This window comes from Colias croceus, chromosome 6 (genome assembly GCF_905220415.1).
Source record: "Colias croceus chromosome 6, ilColCroc2.1".
Classification (NCBI taxonomy): domain Eukaryota; kingdom Metazoa; phylum Arthropoda; class Insecta; order Lepidoptera; family Pieridae; genus Colias; species Colias croceus.
The window spans coordinates 143,389-156,482 of NC_059542.1; the positions used below are offsets into that span (position 1 = coordinate 143,389).

The following is a 13,094-nucleotide window of genomic DNA, read 5'->3' on the forward strand; positions in this document are numbered from 1 at the left end:
AGCGTCGACGTTGTTATAGAAACCAAAAAGCACCGTGTCTACTTCTTCTGAAGCGTAAAACGTGTAAACCTCTTTAAACAAGTATATTTTGTGATTTCGGTATTAGCTTAAACTTTGTTCTAATGTTGTTTCATCGACGTGGGTTCATTAAAACCCTTCCGTGACGTATTCTTATATACATGTAATGAAACCTGTCCTTCAAATTGTGCGTAGCCCGACTTGTAAAAGTTTTAATTAATTTTCCCGTAATTTGTGCTCACGGAAATAAAGTAAACAACCAAATTATGGTTATTAATTTAACCCTTTCGCTTAAGCCTTTTCTGCAACTTTTTTTCGTTTTAAAAATAGCATTTAAAAAATTAATCAAAGTGAAGGGCCGCATAAATAGAGTACTTGCGGGTTACGAGCCTGCATCATTTAATTAACATTTATATCCGGATCGTATAAAATCAATCTAACGTAAAAACAAAATTGTCGTTACTTGATTGTATTAGTTAATGGAATAATTAACTACACACTCTAGTTCAGGATGTGATTTGTAATCGAATTCCTTTAATATTTTATTAATTTGATAGCTACTTTAACAAAATAAAATGTTATTGGATTTCTGTGCCTGTAGGCATGTTGAAAAAATTAATACTTTACATTACCTACGTTAAAAGGTGAATGGCCTGATCCCTGAAGGGTGATCACATTATAAGCAAATCAGAGCCAATGCGGAGGTTTTGAGAACCGCTCAAGTCGTGATTGTAGCAACACAATGCTTCTCTTGAGAAGTCAAAGCTCTCGCAAATGTTAAACTCAATTGGGTTGGAAATAGATTAACAAAATAGAAGTCAGAGGTTTTATACTTCTACATAACATACAATTTAACTAAAAGCAAACTTTTTTTTGGTTGCAATTTCAGAAGTAAGTGATGGCAATAAAGCTGAAGCAATTGGTAATGCTCTAACGTTACACGTTTAAATTGGGCATTAATTTTTTAAGAAGGGAAAGTAAATTTATTAATTATTATTCAACCCTACGTTACAAACTTAACAGGGAGTTTACAGATATCAAGTTTAATTATCAATATATAGGTATATAAAAAAGTTCAGCTGACCAAATATTTTTTTATAAAATAGGTAGTAAAGAGCGAAACCATAAGAAAATAAGTACCTATATAAAGCGGCTCTATTAGCAGATAAAACTAATTTTCCCATCGAAGGTAATGAACGCCCAAAGTAAAGTAAATATACATTTAAGTGTAAATAATACGATAATGGATTCCACTCAACTGTTTGTCAAGCTCTGCTAGGCTTTATATTGTTATTCATTATCTTACAATCGTATTATAATTAGTAGATACGACAGAAGTACTGAGCATAACACATAATTATTCTGGATTATAATTATGGAAATAATAAGTAGATTATATATTTTCTTACATATTTACATGATTCTCAGCTCTCAGTCTCAGCCTGACAAAGATTTTATATCGAAAAGAATAAAAAGATAAAGTAAAATTGTATTAGCAAGTTCAAATTAATCGGAACTTGGAAATAAAACGCAATAAAATAATCGTATTTTACAATTAATTATTTTCAAAGAGCGTGGCTAAAAGCTTTCTCTGGGATTTTGATTTTATCGACTTCGGTCCCGCACTTAATTGTATCCAATTCTCTTGAGATTTTTATGGTATCTTTGTAAAAATAATATTTTGCGATTGAAATTTGATATTTTTGCATACATTGAATTTGTTATTGTAAATAAACCGATTTGAATGTATGTGTTTAAGAAAACAGACAATATGGCCGTTTGTCGTATATAATATTATGTTTTCACATTAAACTCCTTGTTCACAGTCAGTTGCTTATGCTTGCAAACCTGAGACTAAATCAAATCAAGGTATGCAATGCATTTGAAACTAGTGGTAGGTTCTGATTGTACTTCGATTCCATGTTTCTCACATTTGTTGTTCTCTGATCATATTATTGATTTTGTGTTTGAAATGCACATTGAACATCGCTGTTAATATTTTGTGTTTTTTTTATTCCTCATCAAAAAGTTAGCTTTTAGCAGAAAGCTTTTAAAATGAATACCGGTCGTGGATTACGAACAGTTGTTTGTTGGACTCACGCTGCTCTTCGCGAAGGTTAACGAGTTGCTTTGGAACTTATTTTTAGAGCTTAATTTAGAGTGTTTTGCGTGAGTTAAATCTGTATGCGAATATATTAGTGGTTGACTTTTACAGCCAGAAATTATTTTTTTAATCACAAGCTTATTAACTCAAAGCGATTTATGAGCTCGTGATTAAAGTAAAAATAAAAGAAGAAGTTAAGAGTTATTTTTATCAAAATATGTATGTCAACGTGTAGAAATACATATCAGCCGACTACATTTAGACAGAGGATGGAGGTATTAAGTATAATTTCCAAGTGTATGTGATGCATTTGCTCATAAAAGCCAATAAATATGAATTTTATTTATCCATAATATTCTTTCGCTTAATTTCGAGCACACATTATTATCGTCGTAACGTAGCAGATTCCGAAAGATGACGCAGTTAGACGTTACTCTTTATGTTGCCGTTAATTTTATGTGAAAATAAAGCGGAATACTACATCATTATTGTATTAAGGTGCCATCTGCAAGCGTCGTTCATATTGTAGACGGTGGTTTCAGATCATGTAGACTTTGTGCAAGCTAGTTTATGTTGAGTTGCATACAATGCAGGTGCGTTGGGGATTTGAAGGAAAATTTAATGACGTGAATGTTGGTGAACGAATTTTATGATTTGATATTTATAGTTTATAATGTAGCTTGTTTACTTTGCCCAAGTAAAAGTTCCAGTGTACTCTGTTCTCGCATAAAAGTTTAGTGCAAAATTTTCTTTCGGATTTGGGAACCTTTTGCGCGTAATATCGAGGGAATTTTTTTATCAATGCTTCGATGCGGCTTCAGGGAGTGATAAATGATAAGCAGGATTAACGACCTCCAGCGATTGAGACAAGCGATTTCTTCAAAACTCTTGGGGTTCAGAAGTTTTTTATTACAGTATGGTTTATTGATATTTTTTCAGACATATATGTAGTTTTTATCTGTGATAAATTCCTTTCCATTAAATGAAAGGTGAAGATCATTTTTTTGAGTATTTCTAACATACATTTTAGGCAGAAAAATATGTTAGTTCTGTAAGTTACCTGATAATATCTACCCGAGCGGATTTTCAAATAATAGATCCACCTATATAACTTGAAAAGTATGTTGTAGCTGAATAGTTATCATCGTATTCATATTTTTATCGACAAATTTAAATAACCATAATGTGATACGAGATCGGCAATAAATAACGAAGTGGCATGTGAGTGCGCGCAGAGAATATACGATATAAAATGCAATTTATGACTTACAATTAACCTCGGATGTTTACATACTTATTTTAATAGAGGAATTTTATCAATTGACTATCATTAGTATTATTTGGATGTCCCAACAATAATTCCAATACAACAGTATAATATGGTACCGCCTGTGATCTTGTTTCTTGATATAAAATGTGGTGATTGCGAATATCCTCCCATGTTTATTGCGTCTTAATTGTAAATTCGTGTGCTACACATGGTCGCTCTCGCTGCTCCAATTATGAAGGCCACCTTAAACTTAACAGGAAGCTACTCCACCGGCAAACGCACCGCACCGCACAAATTAGACAAATTAGACCGCTTTCCATTCAATATTTATAGCATGTCCTGCGTAACTTCGCCATTAATTGAAAAGAAACAAAACTTTTATCACCTTTAATTTTAACAGAAATCTGAAAATATATATTAGCAGGCTCTTTTTTCATAAAAAGGTCGAAAATGCGTGTTCCGTCTGTTAGTATCTCTACGGAGGTGAATTTAGAACATGCTTTATTAATACATACTGAAAAAAGTTGCAAAACGCAAGCTTTTATTTCTAATGATTTTCATACAAAAATGAACTCGAGAATTGTACAAGTTTATTTGAAAACAGTTTGGAACAAAATAAAAAACTATAAAAAGTTTAGTACGTAGTTAATACTCACTAGTAAAATTTAACCTTCAGATTGTATGAGAGTGTACATGCAAGTAAGGAACTACATGCATTTCATGTGTTGAATTTGAAATGTAATTAGCAGGATATTCAGATATTAAAGAAACTTAAAATATAATAAATTAACTCGAAATAAATTATCTAAAAATCTGTGGTTAGATAAAAAATCTATATTGTGTACAATCATTTGTTACAATAAACATGTAATACAAAATGTAGATAAAAACTGTGAGATAATCGAATGAAATTGTTATAAAGTATTCGTTTGTCTTTTTCTCTGAATAATATTTGTGAGAATTGATGAGAGAGATCACGCGCTCATCTGTCACTGAACTTCGCTCGTTGTCGATCGCTTTGTTCGCTCATCCAAGGGTCTAAACGCTTAACCACTATTAGGTATTATTAGGTTTTGCGAAGGTGCTAGAGAAATGATAAGCTTATGGTTACTATGTTTATAAAACATTTACATTTTCAGGCTAGGCTAGTGCTAAAGCTATAAACTATAATTGAAAATCAAACGAACTTACCAAGTGAAGTTCGATGACAATTATGTGAGCAGCTTCATTCGAAGCGATTTATATTGACGTGGTGTAGTAGCGTTCCTAGCCTGAGCCTTGCACGGGTTTTTTAAAGGTATAAGTATTATTGATTTAAATTTATACTTTTATAATTTTTAAATTATACTTTTTTTTTTTTTTTTGTGGCAACACTTTTTACCCCTACCATTTACCCCCATCATTTCTCAAACGGTTCGTTACGATGTGTAGGTCATTTGTTGAGAGATATTTCACATTTTGTATTTATATAGGGCAGGGAATATATTAAGATGTTATGTAATACGTTTGTTGTCGAATTAACCGTAATCTTAGGGTGGGTATCTATAAATCGCTTCGAATGAAGCTGCTCACATAATTGTCATCGAACTTCACTTGGTAAGTTCGTTTGATTTTCAATTATGTTTCGCAGCTTCATTCTTTGCGATTTATATTGACGTGGTGTAGATGTTTAGAGTAAATAAAATGTGAAATGGTGATAAAAATTGAAAAACTTATGGTAAGTTTCATATTTTTATTTGCAATAATCAATTAACTATAAATATTATAAATCACACATTATTTTCATAATTTAACCATTAATTATTTTTCTTGCAGGTTACAATCATTATTAGATAACAATGTTTTAGCGAAGCTGGTAGGATCAGTAATTACATGTCTATTGTAAAACTTAGCAAATACTGCAGAAGAATCAGACCATCCCGCAGTTTTGCGTATAACATCAATGTTGACCCCAAGTCTATTGGCAGTGGATGTGGACGCATGGCGAGTACTATGAGCACTAAATATAGAAGTATCTACTCCGCTGTTATGAAGCGTGTCCTTTATCCATTTACTGAGCGTCTGGGAGGTAACTTTTGAGTATGGTTTTTTAAAACTAATAAATAAATGATCATTATGTCGAAGTGTTGATGTTTTATTTATGTACGATTCTAGACATTTGGCTGGACAGATTTCCGAGCGACTATTGAAGTAAGGAATTCTTAAAAGAGGCTGTAACGAGTACGGCTTAGAAGTTTTAATTAAATCTGAAATCATTATTATTATTTCACTTGTGCCTCTTATATCAAGGTCCTTTAATTTAATAAGAGCAAGTGTTTGTACTCGATGCGCTGTTACCAAAGCCAATAGAGTTGCAGTCTTTTTGGAAAGAGTTTCCAAACTGAGTTCATTATTTGGCCACTGTTGGGCTAAATGTTCGAGAACTATACTCGGATCCCAGGTTATATGATATTTAGGATTTGTTGGCCTCGATTTGAAAACTCCTTTCATAAAGCGTTTTACCCTATCATCTTCTAAATTAGATAAAATTAATGATAAGGCAGACTTATAGGAGTTAATGGTACCGTATTTAGCACCTTTATTAAATAAATCGGTAAGAAAATGTAAAACTACAGGGACAGATGCAGAGATGTAGCTATAGTTGTGGGTACTGCAGTAGTTTATCCATGTCTTTATGCAGCCATCGTATTGTTTGTAGGTAGAATCAGATAACGATGATAACATTATCTGTACCGTACTTGGTGACAAGCCTTTCCTTAGTAAAGCTTGCCTGAAAGCTTCGCGGCAACCAACTTCAGAGTTCTGTGTAGGTTGTGGTTGATCCTGAAGGGAGAAGTTAATAAATTAATATCAGGTGCAAAATATATGGGCTTGGTTGTCATTAATTTCTGAAAAATTGGGAACCAGGGTCGCGTAGGCCAATACGGTACCACAACTATACCCTCTGCCTTTTCTTTTATAATCTTTTGCATTACCTTTGTTATTAAACAAAAGGGGGGAAATGCGTAAAAGAACTTATTTTTCCATGAAACCGTAAATGCATCTATCGCCCATGCATCAGGATCGTTTTTCCAAGTTACATAGGTATGACACTTTGCATTACATCTACTTGCAAACAAATCTATTTTAGGGACACCAAAATTAATAGTTATCTCATCGTATGCATTTTGGTTTAGTTCCCATTCTGTATCGTGAAATTTCTTCCGCGATAATTGGTCTGCTTCACAATTATCCTTTGTATTTATATAGGATGCAAAAATAGTTATTTTACGCATTTCACACCACTGCCAGATTTCTCTGGTAACCACATTAAGGTGATCATATTGAATACTACCCATTCTATTTATACAAGAAATTGCGGTGACATTATCAATTCTTAGCAAGATTCGAGAAGAACATAAATTCTTCGCGAAGGATTTAAGGGCAAGAAAAGCTGCCTTTAATTCTAACTCATTAATATGCAATGTTTTTTCACATTCTTTCCAGTAGCCAAAACATTTATTGTTATTACAATAGGCGCCCCAACCGGTGTTAGATGCATCTGAATAAATCTCTAAATTAAAATCTTCAATCCCGAGAGGACAATTACCTATATCTATATTACGGATCCACCAAAGCATATCCGATTTTAAATTATCTGGAATTTTAATTATCTGTTCGTAGCTAGCGTTTTTAAGCAAACACATATATTTATACTGTTCGAAAATTTTAGTATATAACCAAGCATATTGAATTGCGGGACAAGCTGAAATTAATAAACCGATAAATTGAGCAAATTCTCGTAATTTGCATTTTTTAGTATTTAAGACGGTGGAAACTTTTTCTTTAATTTTTAACTTCTTATCGTCGGGTAGTTTTAATAACATATTATTGGAGTCGAATACAAAACCTAAAAATTTGCATTGCATCTTTGGTACTAACGAACTTTTCTCTAAGTTAATCAAAAAACCTAGTCTTTCAAAAAGTGTTTTGGTCAAAGTTATGTTTTCTTGGCATTCTAATAGTGTTCTACCAATACAAAAGACATCATCAAGATAAACGACTGATATCATACGATGAGTTTTTCTTAAAAATTCAAATATAGGTTTTAGAAGTTTTGTAAACACGAACGGTGCGGTGCATAAACCAAATGGCAAACAATTAAATTCGTAAAGGACTCCATCATATTCAAACCGTAAGTACTTTCTGTGCATTTTATTTACTGGTACTAAAAAATAAGCATCTTTTAAATCGATAGTTGCCATGAAACAGTTTGGAGTTATCAACTTTGACGCAGTACGATAATCCTCCATTTTGAAATGTTTAGTTTCAATGAACTTGTTAAGGCATTTTAAATTAAGAATAAATCTCTTGTCACCATTTGGTTTAGACACTAGGAAAATAGAGGATAAAAACTCGCCCGGTTCATGGTTACAATGCGATATGGCATTTATAGATAATAATTTCGACAGACACGTATCAAAATCTTGTCGTTCTTGTTCCGTTTTAGGATACACACTAGGCTTATCGGTTCCAAACGGATAAGACTTAAAAGGTATAGAATAACCTTTAACCCACGATAAAATGATTTGATCATTAGTTATATTACGCCAGTTATTAAAATAATGCTGGAGTCTTCCAGCATATCGCACCTGGTCGATTATTGCCTCCGCTGCGGAGCTGGTGTCTTCGAAGGCGGGTACGTCCGGTCGGGGGGTCGTCGTGCACTGTTGCTCGGAGGTGGACGCGACGCTATGTTGGGCACACGAGCGAAACGGTTGTCGTGGCGTTTGTTGTCCGCCTGGCGCTGCTGAGGAACATAGTTCAAACGGCCCTTGTTGGCTTGATTAGTCGCCACAGATACACTAGGTCTATTTTTAGGTTTTTGTATATTCTTTAAAGATTCACCTGACTGTTGGATAGACTTGGCCGCTTTAAGTTTGTCCGAGATATTCTCACCGAACAGTAACGCATCTCGTTTCGTTTCTATTAGGGCATCTTTTAATTTGGTGTTAATCGAGGATATTACAAATTTTCTTCGTGTCCTCGTTTCAGCATGATGGCTGTCACACAGTAAACGACACGCATCACTTAAAGGCTTTAAAATTTTTTGTTTTGACGTCTCATTCGCTATGACCATTTGGGTGACTGTTGCAAGAGCCGACAGTGCAACCCCAAGTTGTTTTTGCCTGTAGCTGAGCGAAGTCTCTTTTAATTAAAGCTTCAGGCAGTGCAGCCTTTACCTCCGGGTTGAGAGCAGGGGCCAGCAACAAATCGCAATTATTGGGAACTAGATATTCTTTGTAAAGGATATCTTTTATTTCCTTAGGAAGTCCTTTGGAAAGGATGTCCTGCCATCTGCTGGCTACATCCTTATGGATCGCAGGGCCGAGCGAGGTGTCGGTTTTTGGAGCGTCTCCTAACAATTGAAGGACGTCTTCATCCAGCTCCAGCTCTTCATTTTGTTTATCATTGTCCACCGATGTTCCCGGTTGCGGTTCAACAACCTCATCAGGTCGTGGCGAGTCGGGACGTGGCGCGATTTCTTGAGGTGACAAAGGCGGACATGGTGATAACGGTCGAGGTGCCTCATCAGTTTGGTGGTCCCTCAGTGGCGACTGGCAGTATAAAGACCCAGGGGATGGCACATCCAATGGTTCGCCTGCAAAAACATTTCTATATAGCAAATGTTTTTTAAAAACAGCGACAGTATCAGCCCAAGTATAGCAGTACGCGTCGCTTTATTTGTGATAGAAGAAACCCAAGTATGGTATCCTCTCATCACTAAGCATTGATTAATGTTGATGATAGTAACAGCCCAATTTTAGCAGTACGCATCACTAATTAATCAAAACAAAAAACCGTTGTATTTTTTAAAAATTACCAACTTACTTATCATATTTTCTTCCGACGAATCGCTTGTAGATTGATTTGCTCTTTTGGCAAGCCGATTTTCTAGTTTTTTAATCTTTCGTCTAATTTCTTCGTCCGTCTTTTCATGTTTCCTTTTCTTCCCCATATTGAGCACTAATTATTTTAATTTTTTAAAATTCAAAAATTATTTTATCGGAGACGTGCGAAGGCTTGAGCACGGAAACGCAGAATGACCTACACATCGTAACGAACCGTTTGAGAAATGATGGGGGTAAATGGTAGGGGTAAAAAGTGTTGCCACAAAAAAAAAAAAAAAGTATAATTTAAAAATTATAAAAGTATAAATTTAAATCAATAATACTTATACCTTTAAAAAACCCGTGCAAGGCTCAGGCTAGGAACGCTACTACACCACGTCAATATAAATCGCAAAGAATGAAGCTGCGAAACATAATATGCAGTACGTATAGATTTAACAGAACCTACTGTTAAGAGAAAGGGGAAACCTAATGGTAAATAAGGTAGTGCTTGAGCGTAATACCTGCGGCTCAAATCGAAGCCAATAGCGTGCATATTTTTTTTTTTTTTTTTTTTAAAGTTAGGATTAGGCAAGCATTTGACCATCGCTTCGCCTGATGGAAAGCGACAAGCGTGGTCTAGGATGGAGCATGTTTGCCTAATAAGTGTCTATTCACATTTCTCTTGAATAAATCCAGATTGTAGTTTCTGGGAAAAACGGAAGCCGGAAGATTGTTCCACTCCTTACCAGTACGCATAAGAAAGGAAGAAGCGAAACGCTTAGTGCGTATGGGTGGGATGTCGATGACATAAGGGTGGAGACCGGCCCAGCGTCGAGTCCCTCGATGATAAAAAGGAGCAGCTGGCAACAGGTTATGCAGTTCTTCAGCACATTCGCCGTGAAAGATTCTGTAGAAAACCGCCAAACTGGCTACGTTCCGACGATGTTCTAGACTATGCAGTTTGCATGCGGTTAAGGATTCGTTTCCAATGAGTCTAATCGCTCGTTTTTCGATGGAGTCCAAAGCGTTGAGTTGATATTTAGCTGCCCCTGCCCAAAGATGAGAGCAGTACTCCACACCGGAGCGAACCTGGGCTTTGTATAGGTTTAAGAGCTGTTCCGGTGTGAAGAACTACGGAGCATACCAAAATCCATGACGTGACGGTATTGCCATGACGCGGATAAGGATTTGAACATGAGAAGGGCTGCCACGAAAACAAAAGTTTGAAATGTATTTTATATGGGGAATTTAATTTCCGCTGCTGACAGATCTCTCATAGCATCCCTTCGGACAATATGAGTGATGGAATACGGCACCCTTGTTGTCGAGTTCATTATAATATTACATTCTATACCTCTGCTCATGTTTTATATCTCCTTCGCAGTTGATTAGTCTCCGTCTAAAAAAGCACAGAAATTCGGTTCTTTGGATTTTATACGTCATTTTCATATCAAAAACTACCCACTAAACTCGACAAAAGATGCTTAATGGTTTGCTTTATAAAAAATGTCACGCGAAATTAAATTTCTATTTTCATAACAATTTTCTCTCGCGGGATTTAAGTTGGAATTGTGATTTGAATAGTTATAATATGATGTTGGCGAGATGAAGAAATTTCTCATATAATTTATTCCAGGTAACTAATCATTCTTACTGAAAATACGGGTACATTTGGGACGTTTAACCTACTCCTTTCTCTAAGCCGATATCAAGAAATTGATTTAACGTAATTGATAGAGCGCTACAATCTCTATAGTATTATATAATATTATAACCATTATAAAACATAATTGAATTTTCCATTCTGTACGGGCTAGCCGTACATCCTGACTCAGCGCTTTACACGATCCTATTTCATTACGGTGACAAGAACATCTTCACCCAGTCAGTCTGCGCTCGCGGCTCGTGTAAAGCGCTCGGGGTGTATGCGCTATATCAACTATCAATTAATATCATCAACTATCAAATATCATTAATCATTTATATCATCATTAGTTTAGAGTATCAATCAACAAAAAAGTACCTAGTGATCAAAAGCTAACTGGTTTTACATCATCCTATCAAACTATCAATCTATCAATTTATCAACTAAAGGAGTGTATGGGATATCATACCATATCAACTCAGCAGCCCATACACATTCTGTCATAAATGTAATACTAAAACTCACTCCTTGTATTATTAATTTGAATTTTTTACGCTACGCCTTATAGTAGCTGTAAAAGCTGTTGGTCCAGATTGTATCGGGATTAAAAGTGTGTCTTAATAGTCGAATTAAAATTAAATACAAATAATTAAAGTACATAAGAGTCAACATCTTAAATAACACCTTATGTTTATCAACACGGTGACCTAATTACAGGATGTGATGTAACGACGCAGGTACTTAATGTTCGGCTGTTTAGATGCGTTACAGGTTTACGAGGAAGATTCGGGGATCACGAAGTATTAAACGTTTGTACGGTTCACGAATTAAGATTTTGTAAAATTAACAATATATTTAAAGCAATATTTTTTAAACAGAGTTGCAGAGGGAGCAGCCAAAAAGCTTAAAAATGTCTGTAAAACAAATCACTTGATTATTTGACGAATGTTGTCTGATTTTAGCGAGAATTGTATATTTTCCGTCATCTGTTTTGTCGAAGTAAATGAAAAATGAAGTCTATTTGAATTCAAGTAATTCGAAAAGCAATTGAAAATCATGTTCACAGCTGAATGAATGAAAGATAGATCTCTTGACACAGCTTCGTTAGTATGCTGGAGGCTGGAGGCTGGAGAGCGTCGCGGCAGATTGTATTCATCTTTGGAAATTGGGAGCGCCACCGTACGGCGTACATCACTCTCGCCACTGGGAAATCAAATGGGTTAGCTTACTTTCAATCTTTCAAGCATTGGCCTTGAAATTTTGTCTCATTAATTAGTGATATCGGTTAGACATGATCCTTACCTTTCATTCCTTTTATGTGAATATGTTACAGGAAATGTATGTAATCCGTCATTGTATACAATTCCTAGGAAATGTATACAATTCCTAAAATCGTACGGAAGTGTGTGAAATAAATTATTTTATACACATTTCCTAGGAAATCTATACATTTCCTAAATAGCTATCGGAAATGTAAAACATTTAAGATATTGATATGTCGCAGGCAAGGGTTGGACTAAAGCAAAGGGGGCGCAGGACTTAAATTTTTGATGGTGTTGGTGTCATTATAACACCTATTTATTATTGTTTTATCGTAAAGATTAGGCTTATATAAGCATGTTTTATAGGAACAACTTTTCTCTAAAATCAAAAATAGCCGAGATATTCGCCCTCAAAGTTAGGTTAGCTTTAGGTTAGGTTAGCCGTTAGGTTAGGTTAGGTTAGGTTTGTTAAAAAAAAAACTACACAGAAATAGGAGCCCCGCGAAGCGGGGCTCCGTCGACGAAGATCGAACGATCGAAGATAATAATATGAACATAATATTATTACAATTTTACGGTATGACTGTTACCCGATTGTATCAATAAGAGCTATAATAAAAAAAATAACAACGTGTTTTATTAAACTCAAACTCAAACTCATTTCATTTATTTGGCACCAAAATTTTTACAGGAGGGGAATTAAAACAAACAAAAAGGATAAATACAACATTAAAGAACAAAATTAAAAAACAACAAAATTAAAAAGACAAAATTAAAGAAAAAAAAAATTAAAACTAAAAAGAAAAAAAAAATTAAATATAATTAATGATGCCAAAAGGGTCCCCACGTCAGCAAAAGTCACAGAGTGTTTCTGCAACGCTGGTTTTCAGTGAGGACCAGTCTACAGATGACTTTCGGCTCA

General features: G+C 34.8%; 2 protein-coding genes and 1 long non-coding RNA gene across 3 annotated transcripts in view; 2 read left to right on the forward strand and 1 right to left on the reverse strand.

Annotated features, from left to right (window-relative positions):
• LOC123692591 (QRFP-like peptide receptor) overlaps positions 1–13,094 on the forward strand; it is an 81,598-nt gene that overhangs the window by 12,244 nt on the left and 56,260 nt on the right. The gene's annotated exons all lie outside the window — the stretch shown is intronic.
• Positions 4,910–5,515, forward strand: LOC123692922. Its single transcript, XR_006751617.1, has 2 exons — positions 4,910–5,109; positions 5,208–5,515. It is a non-coding gene; the product is annotated as an uncharacterized LOC123692922 (long non-coding RNA).
• LOC123692921 lies at positions 5,111–6,807 on the reverse strand. Its single transcript, XM_045637794.1, has 2 exons — positions 6,368–6,807; positions 5,111–6,215 (listed from the first exon to the last, which is right to left on the reverse strand). The coding sequence occupies exons 1-2, from the start codon at positions 6,728–6,730 to the stop codon at positions 5,193–5,195; spliced, it is 1,386 nt and encodes a 461-aa protein (XP_045493750.1). The 5' UTR covers positions 6,731–6,807; the 3' UTR covers positions 5,111–5,192.